Source organism: Danaus plexippus (assembly GCF_018135715.1).
Source record: "Danaus plexippus chromosome 9 unlocalized genomic scaffold, MEX_DaPlex mxdp_24, whole genome shotgun sequence".
Classification (NCBI taxonomy): Eukaryota; Metazoa; Arthropoda; class Insecta; order Lepidoptera; family Nymphalidae; genus Danaus; species Danaus plexippus.
The window spans coordinates 3,835,820-3,855,959 of record NW_026869847.1 but is presented as its reverse complement, the minus strand read 5'-3'; the positions used below and the strand labels follow the sequence as shown (position 1 = coordinate 3,855,959).

At 32.1% G+C, this 20,140-nt stretch overlaps 1 protein-coding gene across 1 annotated transcript in view; it reads left to right on the top strand.

The window, feature by feature from the left end:
- The window catches only part of LOC116767696 (Ca(2+)/calmodulin-responsive adenylate cyclase-like), a 61,254-nt gene that overhangs the window by 34,354 nt on the left and 6,760 nt on the right, over positions 1–20,140 (top strand). Inside the window, 7 exon segments of the mRNA XM_061527171.1 lie at positions 5,369–5,480; positions 6,056–6,183; positions 16,479–16,637; positions 16,708–16,852; positions 17,259–17,432; positions 18,108–18,299; positions 19,893–20,081. Of these exon segments, the coding sequence (XP_061383155.1) occupies positions 5,369–5,480; positions 6,056–6,183; positions 16,479–16,637; positions 16,708–16,852; positions 17,259–17,432; positions 18,108–18,299; positions 19,893–20,081 (1,099 nt within the window).

The window sequence follows — 20,140 nt, the reverse complement described above, 5'->3', positions numbered from 1 at the left end:
AGTGAATCATTTTTACGTACGAGACTTCATATAGACTTTTATAAAAGTCACATAGACATTGGTTAGTTAAACATTTCTAGAGCTACTTGGAATTATGATTTTCAAATGGAATTTAATATGTGAATAGTGACGGAGTACTGTATTGAAGTTGGAAATTGCTAAGTTCATTTTAAAATATGTTGAAAAGTTGTACATCAATGATAAATAGGTATTGAAATTTTTATATATATATATATATTAAAAATTAATTATGTTACAGCTATCGGTATCTAATTTTTGCCTAATTTTCTATATCAATGCTTTGTAATTATTTAATTGTAATGCATACCGCATTCATTTCTAAAAAGAAATATAGTTATTTTACGAGTATATTTTATTTCAATTTTTTAAGTATTACTGTTGGTTGGCGTCATCTGCGTCATCGCTGGCTGATTATCCTATATTCCCGGTATTGAAGCTCGATAACTATACTGTGGTTATAACCACTTTAGTAAAACAAACAAACACACTTATATTATATATATTGTGCAGTTTGTGAGTAAAATAAAGGTTATAATTTACCATCAAACAGATATGTACACATCTCTATAATATATGTATTGTTCTTCGTATCCTTTCAAATTTTTAATGATAAATTTGAAGCATGAAATTGTTAAAAAGTTTAATGAAAAATATAAATATTCATGTATATATATTTGTCTACAACGAATCACATTGTTAGGATTCAAAAGGCCACAAATGTCAATTAGGAACGAGCGAATCAATGACTCGACCGTACAACTTTTAATTTTAAAAATTCAATATCGTGGTAAACGTTTTTTTATTATTATTGTTCACAAAAACAATTTTGAATAATATAAGTGAAAAATATACTGTTGGAGGAAGTATTTTATCGATCAATGTTTCCTTTATACATCTCAGTTTCTCAATAGAACAGAAAAATACAAATAAATATTTTAATAATTTGTAAAAACAAGATGAAAATATATTTTTCTCACTTAAGGATTGCAATATATGCAATTTTCCAGCCCACGGACATGTTAAATGCGTTATTTCCAGTTGAAATATTTAATTTTTAATATGTACGAAGTCATTGAATATTAATGAGAACTACAATTTTAATGTCTGAGTTTTCAGAAGAGTTTTAAACACCAATATCTTTAGCAAGTCTTAAAAGACGAGATTACTCTTTATATCTTATAAATTATGAAATGATATTAAAAGATTTAAAGACAAAAGTTTTTTTTTTGAATGTTACGTCTCTAGTTACAGAAGGATAAATTTTTTATTTGATACCCGTATTGTAGAAGTGCATTTGTACTCGTACTAATCCATCATATTTTATATGCAAATATCATGAAAAAGGAATGACGTCACAAAGTTAACCATGCATTGGCATCCAAACTGAGCTTGTGCAAAAGATTAGCTCAATAGTTTGAAGATATCTGCTTCTAAATTAGTTTGCAAGATTTCACCCTAATAAATGACATCATTATATACATACATTGCAAGTGAAATAAAATCTTGTATTTTTTTTTAGGCCTGAATGATCATGACAATTTTTTAAAGGAAAAAACTATGACATAAAAATACCAATGATACGACAATGCGTCATTAAAAAGAAATTTCATGAATCCATCGTTATCAATGATTACCGTCATTATTATTTACAAAAGAAATAACCTCAAATTTATGTTTATATTTTCTGAAATATTTATCAGCAATTTTACAAGATATCTTTACTAATGTTCTCCTGAATATCCAAATATAAAATTTGTTCAAAATCTTGTCATTTTAATGTCATACATATTTTTTACAGTAACCATCTCCTTTAGAATATTTTATTAAATAAGTAAACAAATTTTGGCCAGTAACAATATTGTTCTCTTACTACAAGTTTCGTCAAACTTCATATTGAGTGTTTCCAGCTTTCCATTCATAAATCTTGGCACATAAGAGTATCAACGTAGACTTATGAATGAAAAACTCTGAACGTTCTGTATGCAGTTTAACCATGTAAACTAGTGTTAAGCTTACTGTTATATATCCGGGTCCCTGAAGCATTCTCGGCCTCGGCGTCTTACTAAACCAGTAATATATCGAGAGTTCGGAAGTGACAGTGTTCTTAGCTTCTGTGATCTATCTGATGTCATTTGATTGATGAGCATGATGAATTTGTATTAGGTATCCTAACGCTATTAGAGACAAGAGTCTCTTTTTTGACTGTCAGACATAAAGTTTTTTTATTAAATCCTTCGAGATTCTGGGACAACGAAACTTTCTTCATATTTCATAAGTTTCTTGTGCGACATCGGAAAATTAATAGGATCGAAAAATGTAAAATAATATTATATAAATGTAGTGTCCTTACCCAGAGAACATTCCTTCAAAATAATAATCAATAATTTACTTATATATGAAGTCCAAATTCTATAATATTCTTTTCAGATATCTGATTTTTAAATTTATTTGCACTTGCCAGAATGTATATTTAACAATAAATGTGATCACTTTGAAAGCCAAAACACTGGATTTAGAAAAGGTTTCGAAAATTATTTATAAATATATCTTCCACAGCCTCGAAACGCGCTCGAGACAGAAATAGAACTGATTTTTTTGTATAAAATATTTCTGGCACTTCAACGTTTACACAATAAAAAATTAATGTTTTTTTAAATACACATTTTAAGTGTCGTTAATGCCTTTCGAGGTCAACTTTGTATTGTTTTATTTAAATGTGCTATAACAGAACATTAATTGAATGTGGGCGATGTTCTCATATTCATCGTTTTTGATGTAACTATGAAGTAAGAAGTCTTTGCTTCTTTAAATCTGTTATTCTGATTTTTATAGCATTTTACAATTCTCACTCGAAGATACTGAGATAGACTAGAAAAGTTCAGAAAGTTTTTTTGTCTCAAGATACTATTATCTATTCTTACTATTTCGATGTCTTAAATCGGTTACAGTGCTAAATTTTGTGCAGTAAATAGTTCTCTTCGACAGGGGACGAATCAGTTGCTTACCACGAGTTCGTATCGTCACACTACAAATGAGGCGTTTTCATTTCTCATTTGATAACCCACGTTAATACTAAAGCATGCGATGAGTTATGACAAAAAAACTGGAAGCCCTCTGTATTAGTGACGTCGTAAACTTGCTGTATATACTGATAAAATAGATATGTATAGTTAATATTTTATATTTTGAGAGTTTATATTGTTCAAGATAATAAATAGTAAAGAAACGTAAACACTGTTACATGTAACCCGACATTCAACATAAGACAACGTGATGGATATGCTTCAACATTTTCTATTATGTCTCTATGGAATTTACACACTTTTACGTTTTTCAAATAAAGAAGGATTGTTTTAGTAAATCTTGTATTTTTTTGATAATATCCAAGTAGCATATTCTACTAAATACGTATCGGTGCCCCTACAGCCACACTTGAAATACAGAAGAAAATGTATCATTTAGTGACAACCCTATTATTAAAAGGTTTTATATAATTACCGTCCTCCCCTGTTAGGTATCCGATTCCACCGAGCCACGAGTTTTATAAGACCTAACAAGCATTCATACAATAAATATAACGATCTCTTGTTCAGCTGAGATCTTACTACGTCTCATTTTCTGCAACAATGTTTCTTAATACAATACTTCATTTCATTCTATAATTGCAAGCTTGGTGTTTTTTTTAATTATATGTACTATATAAAAGAACATTTATAAGAATACAAATATTAACTTTAGCATAATTTTTATTCACTCTAAATATCATAATGCGACTGCTTAATAAAGACAAACAATTTCAAGTCACGTCCTTACGTTTGATTGCTACTTACGAAGGTCCATAGAACATAAAGAGTGTGACGTCACACGGCAGGAAGTCTATTACCGTAGTTGATCCTTTTAGGCTAAACGGATATTCAAGTGATGGGATTGTCTGTCTACTCCGCGACTCCCTCGGGAACGCTAATTTTCGCAGTCTGCGATGTTACGATGATATTGCATTTTATAAAATTTACCATTCCTCTATACATTAAGAAATATTTACAGTTTAAACATTTCTTATTGTTTAAATAAAATAAAAACGTGACATCGACCATACTTTATCCTAACACAAAATATTTTATCCACAGAATGTTTGATGACGAGTTGTTTATCTGTAGCGTGTTGTTGGACAGTTTGTTCCCTAACTATGCGAGACCTTTCAGGAGAAACTTTGTAAATTTTTCTTGTCATATTAAATTTTTATCCTATATTAGAAATTATCTTAAATTTTTAAAGTTAGATAGAATTATAATTAAATCAGTAATTTTAGTTTTTAAGTAGAGCTTGTTAAGAGCGATAAAATAAATTTATTATACATTACAAACGATGCATCAGATCATGTGACGTCGTAAGGTTGAAAAAATATTTTTTCCTTATTTCTAAAGCTTTAAGATCACAGTTTGCTATCTCGCCAAGGTTTTGGGTTGTTTTGAGTATCATATTTTATTCTTTGTGTCATATTTGTCGATGTCGCTTATATTACTATTCTCGGTAACGAAGGCTCGTCAGAAAAATGTACTACATTTTTCATATTACAATTAAGAAATTCAAATTCAAGAGAACACCTGAGTGCACTTTCATTATAGAAGCACGAGACATGTCATTATTTCCTGAACTTACCGACTAAAGTTCACAATGAATTTTCTATGATTTTTTTTTATCACAAGGTATATGTTTGAAACATACATCCTTACCGTTCGTATGAAAATTTTAGCCATATCAACACTTTTAAGGATGCCATTGCAACAAAAATGTTTTGACAATAAAAAAAATATGGCGTCAAAGCCTGCATTAATTAATCAAATCGTTGAACTGTGACGAATGTATGGTGATGCCATTACTTTGTAGCAGGGGCCATTATACGGCTTCGTAACAATCGACTCCGACCAATTTGTATGCATTGTTCAAAAGACAGTCTGTAAACAATATACCCACAATTTTTATAAAAGCATCCAATTTTGCACAAATACATTTCCTAGCATTTTAACGTGAATACTATGGCTTGTATCCTCATTGTTAAAACCATACAAGTTTTGTTACAGTTAACGTTATTACTTCGTATATCTAATAAAAATGATAATTTAATGGTAGTTTTATTCAACAGAAACTGTTTATATAGTATATTTTTAACGATATTGTTTTGTACGAAATTAGCATTTTGTAAGATAATTGTTTTTAATTGCATTTGCAATCATTAAATCTAACGTTTCTATTGCTTTGTACAAATTAGTTTCCGAGCGTAATACGAGATTAAATTATTTGTTATCTGAGCATAGTGTATGTTATATATTGTTATGTTTTGTTGCAGTATTTTATTTGCGGATATCGTCGGTTTCACCGTACTGGCGTCGCAGTGCAGCGCTCAGGAGTTGGTGCGGCTTCTCAACGAGCTCTTCGGCAGATTCGATCAACTTGCTAACGTAAGAATTGTTATCAAATACAGATTAAGACTTTAAAATTTCAATATCATATAAATTTACGAGAATAGCATTTGTCATGATCTAAAAATATCCAACGATTTATTAGTGAAGCTGCAAACACAAATTTGTAACAATTATAACAAAAAAACTAACACGGAAAGCAAAACAAAAATAAAATCACCTGTTGCACACGCTATGGTCGAAGGTTATACGAATTTAGTCCAACGAAATTATTTCAGTGACGCGGCTACTATTAATAACGTTTGTTATCGTTCCACCAAAATTAAAATCATCTATTTTTTTTTCATCCAGGAAATGAATTACTCTTAAAGACGCATTAATCTTGGACTTGCGAGAAAAATATTCTATATTAATTGAATTCGTCTAAGACGTGTGTATAACCAATTAAGATCTCCGTCGAACGCTTGTCAGTTATGAATGAGATAAGTTTAAAAATTAAATATCCACAGTGGGTACATCGCGTATTGATCGGATAAAATGGATTTGTTTTTTTTTTTTTACTTCAGTATAACATTTGTAGGACATGTTCATAGTTTAAGTGTTCTATTGTCAAGGACAACCACTGTCTTCGCATCAAAATCCTGGGTGACTGTTACTACTGCGTGTCCGGGTTGCCGGAGCCTCGATCAGATCACGCTCGTTGCACAGTCGAGATGGGACTAGACATGATAGACGCCATCGCGTAAGTAAATTATTTTAATGATATTAGTTCAAATAAGTCGATTTTTAATAAAATACATATTTAAACAAACGTCTTTTATGTAGTTTTCGCATTATTGTTCATTGTATTCTATGTATTGTATGTATTATATTATTGTATTTACATATAATACCATGATCTAATTGTTATCATTGCGAAGATTGTGTCACGAGATTTCTCTTGTTACGTGAACTCCGTTATGATTAATGATCGCGTGACTCCTAACACTAATAAATTATTTATTGTTACGTTTTTTATAAGGTAAGGTATAATTCAATAATAATGCTGATAAGCTTTGTGTACGTTTATTAGAACATGATCCATAACCAGCTATAAGAAATAAAATGACTAGTTATTCGTCATACCGATATACTGATAACTAAGATTTTTCCGTGTATTCATATAAATGAAATTAAGTCTTTCGCAGACTACGCGTTTTTTATTATTTTAACCACATTCTATCGACGTTTCGGTACTTTTAAAGCAACTGTGATCACGGACAGACGAGATCAGGAGGCGCATTTTAGTGGAGATGCTTATTTTGTTATAATATAATAAAAACACGTAGTATGGTAAAAAAAATTGTTTTTTTTTTATGTTTCATATCTTTTATAAGTTAGATTTACAATTTGTGAGCATCCGAAACTGCGAGATTTTTAATATCTAAGTTATATGATGATGCATAAACCGAATTTATTATAAATACATATATTGAATTCCAGCTCTTTTAAAACATTTTGGGGAGTTATATTTTATTTAAATGGGAAGCATGTGAAGGTGTTCTGAATATTTACTTAGCTTCGGTGATTTACTTCAAAGGTACGAGGTATGACCGCAGTTTATCCTGTATAATCCTTTCGCGGAGACTGTTTTCTCGAAATTTCTATTCATTTAAGGTCCGTTACACAAGTTCTTTGTATATTTAATGAGAACCAGAGCTTTAAAAGCATTCGCCTTTGTATTGTATATATATATATATGTTATACGATCGCTTTATAACTATTCTGTTACATAAGTTTACATAGTGTATCAATCAGTCACATACATATGAATATACGGATATTACAGGAAATTATAAGAAAAAAATATATGTATACATAATAATTTTTATAAATTCTTATTATTTATATAAATACTTCTAGAATCTATTATGTGTCTGTAAATATTATCCCGTTGATATATGGTTATTGCTTATATTTACATATTATTTACAAAGATTATTCATATTTTTTACTTGTTTATTAAGTGACAAGTGAAAAATTTCCTATGTATCAACCTTGATAGCCTTGGTATGACAAACTATGGAATTTATTTTTAACCTTATTTTTTGGGTCCGTACTAATAAATGTTTGTAAACACACTTCACGTTGAGACTTAGATTCGATCTTGGGTTGTGAAAAATAAGGGTCGAAGAAAGAAAAGTCTATAGGTCAAAATTGTATACCTAGGCCACCGATTGTCAGCCCTGTACTGAAAAAAATGATATGAAAACCACTTTATTATGCCTTATATTTAAACATTATATAAAATAAATTATACATTTAGCTTATGTATTTGTTTTCTATTTTAAAATCGGTAGTTTTGTTTATTATGTAAGAATATGTCACAAGCTTTAGTTTACGACTCCTGTCAGAGCTGACAGTTGACGTAATGACTAGTGTCATGGCGGTAGTAGCGTGACCTTTTTAATTAAATAAAAAAAAAAAAAACAAAAAAAAATGTACATAAATTATCACTTATGTCGGAATAATATTTATTTATTTCAATTTGTAATAATGGAATATCAGTCCTGCAGATATTTGAATATATCGGTGATTGGTATCAACTATCTAGATTTGAACGAGTCAGTTTTGTGGGTTAACTCGTGCGAGTCAAAGGTATAAATCAAGCATTTTACGTTTGACGTATACACGGCTGTGACCGCACCCCAAATGTTCACTTCTTTGTCACAATTATCTTCCACTAGAGATAATATCTTAACATTGATTTACGTTGTTCGTACTTGATCAGATAAAACATATTTATATACACTCACAATATGAATAAAAACGCATAACAAAAACTATAGCAAACTATTTTTTGTCATATTCTATTTGTAGTTTATGTTTAATGTCATTAAAAATTATATATTGCTTTGTTCTCGTTGGCAGACGGCTAGTGAATTGACGTAGCACATAATGCAAAATATATATACGCGTGTTCATTCGTCACATCGTCGACTCACTCAATGAACAGAGATAACATCTTAAAATCGATTTATTCATACATAAAGACTGTAATTATTATTACGAGTTATTAAGTTGGTTACATAGAAACTTTCATCTGAGGATTTAAAGCCACATCTACACTTTTATTTCGATGCATCGTGTAGCCTCAATGAATTATCTACTTGACCTATTTTACACACGATTGAACTCTTGATCATCCATGCGTGTTTATTTAATTATTATAATTAATTTAATTATTATTTTTATTTAATAAAATGTTAATTTTATCGTTACATAATAAAAAATACTATAATTATCTTTATAAGTTTAATTTAATTGTCACTTGGAGTATAGAAATTTAAAGTCAGTTTAACAGAAACCTATAGGGATAAAAAATCTATATAATAGAGCGTAATGTAATATTTATAAACAGTAACGTTTTGCCCCTGGAGAGGAAAACAACCAGCCTCCCTCCGCCCATAAATAATATAGAGGCCTTTGTAGGTCACTGAAGATTTTGCTTGCAGGCTTGCATCTGACATGTATGAGATAAACAGATTTAATAAGCTTTTAAGCTGAAATTTATGCTCCATCGAAGTTACTTTGACTGTTGAAATGACAATGCACATTCATGTAACTAATGCATTCTTTAACAACACAGCAGTTGGTCAACAATTCGCTTTGGATACACTCAAAAAATATATATCTCCAAAATGCACATTACCGTACACGTGTGTAGTTCTGAAGAAAAGTATTTCATTAAAACTTTAATTACTTAAAATTTTTATTCTTCTGTGCACTGTGCAGATCCTAATCATTTGTGTTGGTTAATAATTCATGATATAACAATTGAATTGAACAACAACGAATATTTCTAGTTTGTGAACGTTCTGGAATAAATACAATGTCTTAAATTGTGTGTAACGTACATAGAGCTTGTCGAAATATTTTATCAGTCATTATATCAGAAGGCAGCCGGTAAGCGGTGCATGTCGAGATAGGGCCTTATCGGCACTCGCTCAGCCAGCCCTGTTAAGTTTCTTTGTCAGTGGCACGCCGCGAGGTGGTCCATAACAAGGTCGGAGGTCACTGCTATCAAACAGTCTGACTGACGACAGTAGTTATAAACGTTCACATTACTTATTAAGATACTAAACTACCCACTTACTGCCACTTTAATATACGATTACATCATTCCCATCTCTTGTAGAATCCAGCGAATAGTAACACTGTATATTATTATGCTTTGTATTATTTTAATAATATAATTTTCGAGGCGGTAGAGCCTAGCTGTGGTCAAGTTTCTGCAGCTCGAACATGGGCTGGCTTGACCGGGGAAGTAGCACCCTCTCACAGAAGATCGGCGTGAAATAGTCTTTAATGGCGACTTTTCTTCCGATGAGCGAGAGAGCGGGTTGCCCCTTCCCTTTTCCGTCCCTTTCCCACTTTATACTCCCCCTCTTCCCTAATCAAAGGTGGCGAGACGTCCATGGGCGACGGTACTACCTCCATCAGGTAGGCCGTCTGCTCGATTGCCCCCTTTAACATAAAAAAAAATATTTGATAGAGCGAATGGCATAAACGAATTGGAGGATGGTGGTAAATTTTCTTGTAACTCAATAATGGCTTATTGAAATTAATTAATTTTAGTTGTAATTAAACCTATATATATATATATATATATAAATGGTCAAGTGCGTAGTATGATTGCTCTGTGGTCGGTGCGCTATGGCTGTGGTTGTAACATGTCCTGACTAGTTCGGTCACCGCACCGCAAATCTTATATACGATCGTGCGTCCTTAGAATTATTATGTTACTGTAATCTATAATATATTGTTATAAATACATTATAAGTCAAATTGCAAACCGTTATTCTAGGACGACCGGTAAATTTATGTATTATGTCCCACCCTAATCCGTTACCAACATCTCGTCTAACAATCCCCATACTATAAATTCAAAACTGTTTAAGAATTTTGTTGGATGTTTTTATTTACGTAACTGGAAACACTTAAGCTGTTATTTTGGTGAAAATAACTAAAATGTTATATCAATAATATACCTCAAACTGGCGAGCGACGACACGACTAAACTTTTGTTGTTTTTTATTTGTATACAATCAATATATTAACATTAGGTACATTTCCTAATCATGTTAATACTATAATATATTTCATCCTTAAATATAATTTTGTAAAAAACACAATTTATTTATTTATTTATGTACCAAGAGTTACAAAATTAGTTACAAAAGAGAAGTGATGTACAAAGGATAACTTATCTCTAAAAAGAGATCTCTACCAGAAACCCTATTGATAAAGGAAACTAGAGAAAGCGTGGTGTAGGTACAATAAAAAAAATTATTTAATAAGCCACTTTGAGCTTCATTATCTTAATAAGATATGGCTGGTTAAAACTGCACAGTCGTGCGTTTTTCTCTAGGAGAAGGTGGAACGGTTGATATATCTTTCTGGTTGTTTACTATGTTCTAGAAAGTATTATAGTTGGATGGCATCCAAAAAGTTATTTTTCATAGTGAATATCTTGAAATAATTTTTCTGAAAATTGTCTCAATAAAATATTTTAATCGTATCAGTACTTAGTTTAGGAACTATACATTATTTTTTATATGAATTCATTCAGGGCAGTTTTAGTGCTGCTATTTTTTTTGGACTTAACTCGCGTACTAGGTTTACAAATTAATTTTATTATGAATTTTCATGCACACGGTTACTGCAAAATTGAACGTGGAATCAAAAATCCACCTACAATAAAAGAAATTTTTATTATAATTTTTTTTTCTAATATACTGTAAATGAATGTAACTTTCGCATTAGCAAAATCTGTATCTGTCATACATTATCATTGAACAAGATAACATCTTCATTAAAACAAGTGAAATATAATGATTTTTCATACATTTATTCATAATGAAAGGGCATAACATTTAGGAAACTTATAAACGTGGTTAAGGACAGTGAAAAGAAGATTTGATTATTAATTGAAGCTTTGTACATTTCATGCCATAGTTAGTTACCGCTCCATTTTAGTTCATTCAGGTGGAGTATATGTATTCAGCAATTGTTCGAAAATTTCCACCACAAATTGATATGTTTTATTTTAACTTTTTGAGGACATTGGAGAAATACGTCAGAGTTTATTTTATTTTCATACAGGAACATGAAACTACCACAGTTCCATGTTCTTGTATTGTACCGTTTTAATATCACATTGAAAGTGTATATTAACAGTATTACTATATAACTACTACAGTACAAATATTAACGGAATGGAGTACTCAGAACAGTTTTAGCTTCTATATCCTAAGCACCTACAAGTGGCGCACATGTAAACCTGTATTAAATTATAACATGCGCGCTAATTACACTTGTTTTTCAACAGTTACGTGCGGTAGAAACTAATAATGTGTGATTAAAAAGATATCTGACACATCGCTCGTGTCATAGTAACGTAATGATTACAATATGTCCACACCAACCAATATAGTATGCGCGTTTGATGTATACGTCTCTCCATAGCATAAATCAGTTACCGCTTATCCAATGAAGCTCCGAATTTCATTCGTATTCCAAAATGCGTTGACATATTATTGACAAGATGCGCTTTGCCTATCAGAATACAATATGGGGACAAAATAAACACAGTACTGCAGTGGTAACAGTTGCTCTTTGGGACACATTTGTGTATGGTTTGTGATGGGACCGTTTGTAACGCGCTTTGTGCTCTGCCATTGATACAAACATTTACATTTAATTATCAAAAGGAATCACTGTATACAGAAGATCATCCCTTTCCTTCCGTCTAAATTAAACCGTACTCTATTCTCAAGAATGTCGACAAGTTAATTATTTAGTGTTGTGTTTGAGTTTAATGTTCTAACATTAGTGACATTACTTGGATATGTGTATAGAAAAAAGTAATAAATATTTAATGACTTTCTGTAAATAATGTTACAAATGTCGACTACATTTACGAACCTCTACATTTCTTCGCGTGTTTTTATCTTTGTTTACAATCCATTGCTGTTTTATTTATTTTCTTATCCCGTTTGAGCTTTCGGAACATTGGTGGCGACGGTGTGAAAACAAATTTCGTTTTATTTTTTTGTGTTACTAGTCTTTTTTATGTGAACTGGAATTGGACAGCACATTTTGTGTGTTGTATTTATTTTATTTGCTAGTAAATATAGAAAAAATATTGTATTATAGCTGGTTGTTAATTATAGATAAAAAAAAAACCTTTTTTAGAAAGAACTCATTAAATAAATACAATTATTTAATGCTGTAATGTCTTTATTAAAAAGTTTATATAATATAATTAGCTGCTACGAAGGATAAAAACCTCTTCAAGATGAATTCGGAAACATTAATTAAAAAAGAGTTGGCATAGATTTTGATTTAAATTAATCAATGAATCAATGTAATCACTGGTATTAAAGAGCTGCAAACATTCATCCGTCTTAACAAGGATTTGATTTCGTTATATCAGGATTGGGTGATATTGAATAACTTTATACATTAAAATAAAGGCGAATACATAAGTTCAGTTTTGGCCAGCAGGCTGTTGCGGGTTGAACGAATTTCATTCATAACACTCCGCTGCCTTCAGATCGTATTTACTAAGCCGTCAGGATGTGCCCTACTTTTAAAATAGACGTGTTTTTGCGAACGTTCGGCCTGGGATTATGTGATGAAAATTATTAAACCTATCTTTTATTTAGCATCATAAATAGTTATAATTTAAACATTGTTTCTAAAATAATTATTTGTATTGTGTTTTTTTGGACATTTTATGTATTAAATGTCTGTGATAATATTTCTTTAAGTTTTTGGTTTCTAAAGGTGTCCAGAATTCAAGAAAATGATTTTTATCTATTTCATCACTAATTAAAGTGCCTATTTTAGTTAATTTATCCTCTCACAGATAAGTTTTCGGTCACGGCCCCGGTTTCCCGATATGATGCAATCTTTATCCAACATCCCTCGTGATAACCGTCTACGTACCCAAACTTTTCATGTCTCCTAATTCCTTTATATGATTATCTTTTTAAGAAGAGTTGCCTTAAGACCTCGGCTGGTAAATATCATTTTACCAAATAGTTAGCAATATGTCTGATATGAATGTTAAGGTTGAAATGGTCACAGCTGCACTACGGACGACTGCAAATCATAACATCCCATAAGCAGTCGAAGTGTAACAAGTATTACCTCCTTGGCTTTAATAATGAATCTTGATCATTTACTTCTGTCGATCACAAAAATTATTACGATTATAGTTTGCGGATGTTTCAAGGAGATGAAAAATATGTGACTTTTTCTGTGAGGATCAAGAGATAATCTAATTTAAGGGATTTTAATAGATTAAAAAAAGGAACTAATTTGTTAAGGAAGCAAACATTTTTTTAAAGAAAGGATAATGAATGTACATGACATTTGTAAGAAAAGGGCCCTAAAGACGTTGTCCCAGTAAGACTAAGACTCTTATGCATGTTGCTCTCTTTAGCACTTAGTTGTTGGTTTTAAACTATTTAAGACCTTCTAAATTTTACATACAATTACATAAACTCCTTTGTATATGAAATAATAATACCATAAGCTTATCATTATTTCTAACTCAATGTATAATGACTGTAATCAAAACATTATTAATAGTATTTTTAACTGTCTTTAACACATCATATGGTATTTTTATTTTCATGGTTGTTTATTGTTTGTGTTTGTTTATGTTTATTTATAACAGGTCACGTCATGACAAAATAAACATTTTAAGAATGCTTTAAAGTATATCGGCTTTTCTATTTAGGGATCTGATAAAATGGATCTAATATAATAAAACTTAAAACTTTGTGATTTTCGTGATGGTTTTCATTGCCGACCACAATATAGTTGAGAGTAATTAACTACGCATTTATAATAGCAAATCTTATAATATTTTTGGTCAATTTAAATATAATGTCTTCTTATTAATTATAAAAATGGAAACAATTTAAACGATAAAATATTTTTATTAAAATTATTGCGTATACGAGTCTGCAGCTAAAAATATCGTAAAATTTTAACTGGAATATAAAATAAATAATGTAGGCGTAACTTATAGTAGTCACTGTGTCGTGATACTAACGACTTCAATATCGTGTCGCTGATGTATAACACCCTTATTGGCACTTGTCACATATTCAGTGGCATATTGACCGACACGTACATAATAATAGACCAAAATTGGCTCCCAAATATATTCTCACTCTGAGATATGCTATCATCACCCGTTGTAACGACGTTCCAGAAATAACACGATTTGATTTATGAATAAACAATTTTACTTGTTTTAAAATTATTCAACTATAACATTACATTTGCTGAAGTGTAGATACCGATATGTAGCGAGTTAACTTAGAAATTCTGAGAATAATAAACACATATATAACGGTTACATTTATCTTTAATTTTGTTCTGTTTGAAGGGTGGTTATACACTTATATTGTGAATAACTTACAAACAAAGTTTATTATTTTACCCGCCTTCAGGAACCATAATAATTTATTAAATAAATATTTACTCTGTAAAAAGCAGGCTCGCGGAGAATTCAAGTTCGCATTGAAAATAATATCTCTTTGGATATAAACCTGTTTATTAGAATTGATATAAAAAAAATACAGGAGTTAAATTTATATAGAATAATACAACATAACCGCTTATACAGATTGAGCTTATCTAAACTTCTGTTCGCTTAAACACAGGGGATTGCAATAGGAAATTTTAATTTGTGGAATATTTTTAGTCTGAAGACTTAACTTTCATTTTTTTTTTTAATAAAGAGTAGTAGGTAATATCTGAATCAAGCTTTAACCATGGAAACACTTTCTTTTGTAATATATTTTTCCTAACAATAAAAGAAAATAACTTAGAAATATGAGCCTTCATATTAATCACAATTTTCTTCTATAATCTACGCCACATTTAATTTATACAGCCACGGTCCTCAGTTAAAGGGGTGACATTATTGCAAGTATGTATTTCAGAATTTTTTCATGAAAATCTGCGTGATACGGAATATTAATTTTAATTATATTCTTCAGTGAAGGTTATAAGAAATATTTAAGTATTTTTTTATGTTTTGTACACGTTTCCATTGCTGCACTGCATACGAAGCTTTTCCCGTTTCTCATTCAATAAAATATTTTAATACTGTTAACGTCCTGTATGTAGTGTGACGGTGGAAACTTGAGGTAAGCCTACTGAAACTTCGTTATAACTGGAACTGACGAGAGTATCTTCTTTGCATAATTACGTATTGAAGTGTTAGAATACAAATATATGACTACAAGAACGTCCTTAAAGAGTCGTTAATATATTGGAGATATTAACTGGCTGTGGTATCATAAAAAATATTTAATGTTCATAGATTGTTAAGACTTAGAATTTATGAACGCCCCCGCGCAGTAATAAAAGATAGGAAACGTGAAAACATTCATTTCTAAAATTAAGTACTGTTTCATAGTAAAATCTCTTTAAAAAATTTATATTGTTTTTAAATCCAAGTGGAGCACCAAATGGTACATCATTAATGTTATTTCAGGCGTTCGTAAAGTTAATAAATACTATGAATTTTATGAACATATTATTAATTTTATGGTTCGTGTTAATTTAACTGACCATACAAAAGATGTAGGTAAAAATGAGGGTAAAACCCTAATTCCAGTTACCCAAATGATATTAATAATCTGAATCGTATCAATATATAAAATAATTGAAAGACGCTTACAAGAACCCACTTAATCAATCATCGTCTATCATCGTTAGCGACATGGCTCGCCGGAGTTCATGGGCATGAGACTTCTCCCTTAAATTGATTTGGCCGGCTCTCGTCCACTTTTATCGAGTTGTTTCTTTATTAAATTATTCGTTCATCAGAACGGAATTCTAATGATCGAATGAAACGTAAATAATTATATATTTTTGTATAAACTCAATATTACATTATTTTTACTGATACTATTTTTCTTATTATAATTCCTTCGTGAAATTAGTTTGTATGTTCTCGTTTACCAGTTCTGTGGTAGAAGCGACAGACGTCCAATTGAATATGCGAGTTGGTATTCACACTGGGCGGGTGCTCTGCGGCGTGCTTGGTCTACGGAAATGGCAGTACGATGTTTGGTCCAATGACGTCACACTCGCAAACAATATGGAGGCCGGAGGGGAGCCGGGGTAAATTGAATTAAAAGCATTATATCGATTCCAATTTATACAATTCGTTTATTGGTATATTATTTTCCAGTCGAGTTCATATAACGCAAGCGACTCTAGAATGTCTCGGCGGCGCTTACGAAGTGGAACCAGGCCATGGAGCTAGTCGGAACGCCTATCTACGTGATCATTCCGTACAGACGTATTTCATCATCCCTCCTCCACGACGGAGAAAAGTATGTAGATTATTTTCACACTTCATATCAAGATTCTCAAGAATAATTAAAACTGACCTCCAATAAAAAAAAATACCAACTGCATACAAAATTAAAGTCGAAATTAGTTGTATTTGATGACATCTGATATACGGATATCTGAAGTGGTCTCTAATGGAAAAAGTGGAAAACGGTTTTAGAAAAAAAGACTTTCATCAGCTTTAACAAAGCTGACATACGACCAACAAAAGCAATATACAGTAATATACAACATGACTCCTAGCATAGGAATTTGGTAAAGATACACACTTATACAGGATCGATTCAAAAAACTCATAAAAACAACCCCGAATTGAGAGCCACCATTTTAAAAGTCGATCTGAACTATATAAAACCTGCTTTTGGTTATAATCTTTATTATTTGTAGATGTGCCTGTCTGCTGGTGTCGGTCTGGGCTCAGGGTCCCGACGCAAGCTGTCTTTTAAAAACGTATCCAACGTAGTAGTCCAGCTATTACATTCTATCAAGTTCAATGTAGATGTACCCTTTTCGAACATGGCCGCATCGCCACAGGAGCTAAAGGCAAACGCTGCTAGGAAGGTACTTGTGACAGCAAATTCATATCCAAGAATACTTTTATTATATTTTAAAATATCTATATTTTATTACAAGTGTCTTTTGCACGTAAGCGTTTTAAAATTTGTTCCGATCTTGTCTGGACATGTCTGATAGTACGAGTTCTATGTCCAACATTATTTTGATGCCCAGTTTGTTTTTTTTTAAATCGAGTGTTATAAATACATTCCTGGCGATTCATTCAAAGGTAAGTCTGTTTCTTTTGTAATCAGATTTAATATTTTTTATGATATACTATATTATTACGTGCCTTTCCCACATTCTCGTATGTATAACAATATTTAAACGTATTACTTCGATGTTGTCGTTTTAATCTTTGTTGTGATCGTTGGTAATATATATATAAAAAGACTTCACTTTCACTTGATGAAATCCCTTTCACATATCCTGTCATAGTTTCCAATACATGTAAATCGCTGATTTAAGACACTGGCTATGAGACGGCGGTTAGCTCACTCTACATGACACAGTGCAGTTGAGCCGCCGGTTATTTCAAATAGCTTAGTAACCTTTACAAAGCATAAAAGCTGGTATTTAGTCACAGTATGATGATCAACTCGGATAGAAGTGAAACGCACTGAAGGTGGTTGTAGAGGTTCAGGTGTTTATCGAATGCTGGGTATGTGGGTGGTGTGGCAGGTGCTGGACCTGCGGAGAGCGCTGCACGCGGAGCCTGGCTCGGCGGAGGCGCTGCGGCTGGCTGCTCTGCGCGGCGACCACGTGAGCGCCCCGCCCCCTGCTCCTGCAGCCCCCGCAGCCCCCGCCCACGCCCCGCACCACCACACCTTCGACGCCGTCATGCAGCACCACGCCCTACGCACACACGCAACGGTCCTACATGCAACGAATATCACTACATTCTTAACCGCTGTCATATATGGTCGCCCGTCACATATAAAAATATATTTTTTGTTATCGATCGGCGGCCGTGTATCCAGCGTTCATTATTCTCAATACGCAAGATTTTTGGTTGAATTAATTCATGCTACGATCGAACCCTGCGGTCGGTTGACGCCTTGCCTGTTGGGATTTTTTTTACGATGATCTGTAAACTATTACCACACTAGACGATACAAATGCAGCTCGCTTTCAAATACCACAGCTTCGTTATGATATCAGTTGAGTCATGGGGCGATAGATTCAAATACTACAGAAGATCTAAATCGATTATTAAGGTCATATTGTTGACCCTGAGCTGTGCTTCAGAACATTGTACATGAAATGCATTCATGAAATGCATTTTATATTCGCGGATAACCTCGCTTAACGTTTTCTAGTAGTTAGTATGGTTTTTCAGTGTGGTTTTCAAACTAAATCTGCCGCTTTTTATCTCAATATTAGGTGCTTTCTTACACCATTAAAATATTTTGCGAGGATTTTAAGATTTTTTGCATTGCACTAATTTCTCAATTTTATATAGGAGTCCTTAGTATTTATTATTATGTATTGTTATACAGATATTTTATATATTAAATTGCACTATGTTACTTTTCATCGATGTAAAGGTGGATTATGAAACAGTAAAGCGATTTCAGAGTTAATTTTCACTGCCTAGGTGTCCTATAGTGAATAGTGAATTAAAATTCCATTCCCATAGCGTCCTAGTTCCAATCACTAACAGGGAACTGCTCATTATTTTTCAGATGTTCCGCTCTTGGACATTAAGTCCACAACAATTACCCGCTGAAACAGTAAGGCTCGATAAAAGTGTTGTTCATGTGTTGTTTACCACCATTCACCAGGACACGATGTATCCCAAAAGTGACATAGGCAATATATTTATGTTGGGCACAATTTTTGTTTTATAAAACGATAGGGCGACAATGATGGACACGCACTCGCTACCTACACTATCACTTCTCTTATTGGGACTTATTTTCTTTCAAAATTGTAAAACTATTTGGTATTGTTTTCATTAAATTTTGTCTGAGAATAAAACCGGACGCACTGAATTGTGTTTCACTCGCTATCCCAGTAATACCTGAGCATGGCATGGCATGGCCCACTTTACCTGCATGAAGTCATTCTAACAACTACAAATGTATTATTATACTTTTATATTATATTATAAATACTGTATTCTTTTGGTGGAAACTTCTATTGAATTACTACTTTTCTATTTTAAAAAGAAATATTGCAATTATTGTTCTCATGGTGTTAATTTTAAAATCTCGATGTATATTTATCTGTTACCTTTGCTATCTAATTGTGTAATGCTGCTTCGGATTCCGGAATTTTATTTGATAAGGTCAGTTTGAATTTTACGTGGAGCATGGAGTCAGCATGACCTGGGTCCCAATGTTACCCAGCCCCTAACTGCTCCTCAATAATAAAATGGAACACGTCCTCGCCCCCACTCGGTGTCAACACCTTCCATGAGACGTTATGAAGGTATCTTATTAAAGTATTATTGTTTTCATACAGAATAAGGTAACGGAGAAATTCAAGCGGCCGCTGAAAAAGCGTCATTCGTCTGTTTACCACCAGCCCACTAACCGCGTCAACAAGTATCTCGCGCAAGCCATCGATGCGAGATCCGTGCATCGTGAGAAGGCTACGCACGTTCACCTCCTCACGCTCTGTTTCAAAGAAGGGAGTGACAAGGAAGCACAAGTATGAACTTCTTGAGGGCAATTTAAATTCATTTCTCAAATAATTAGTTTTATACAATA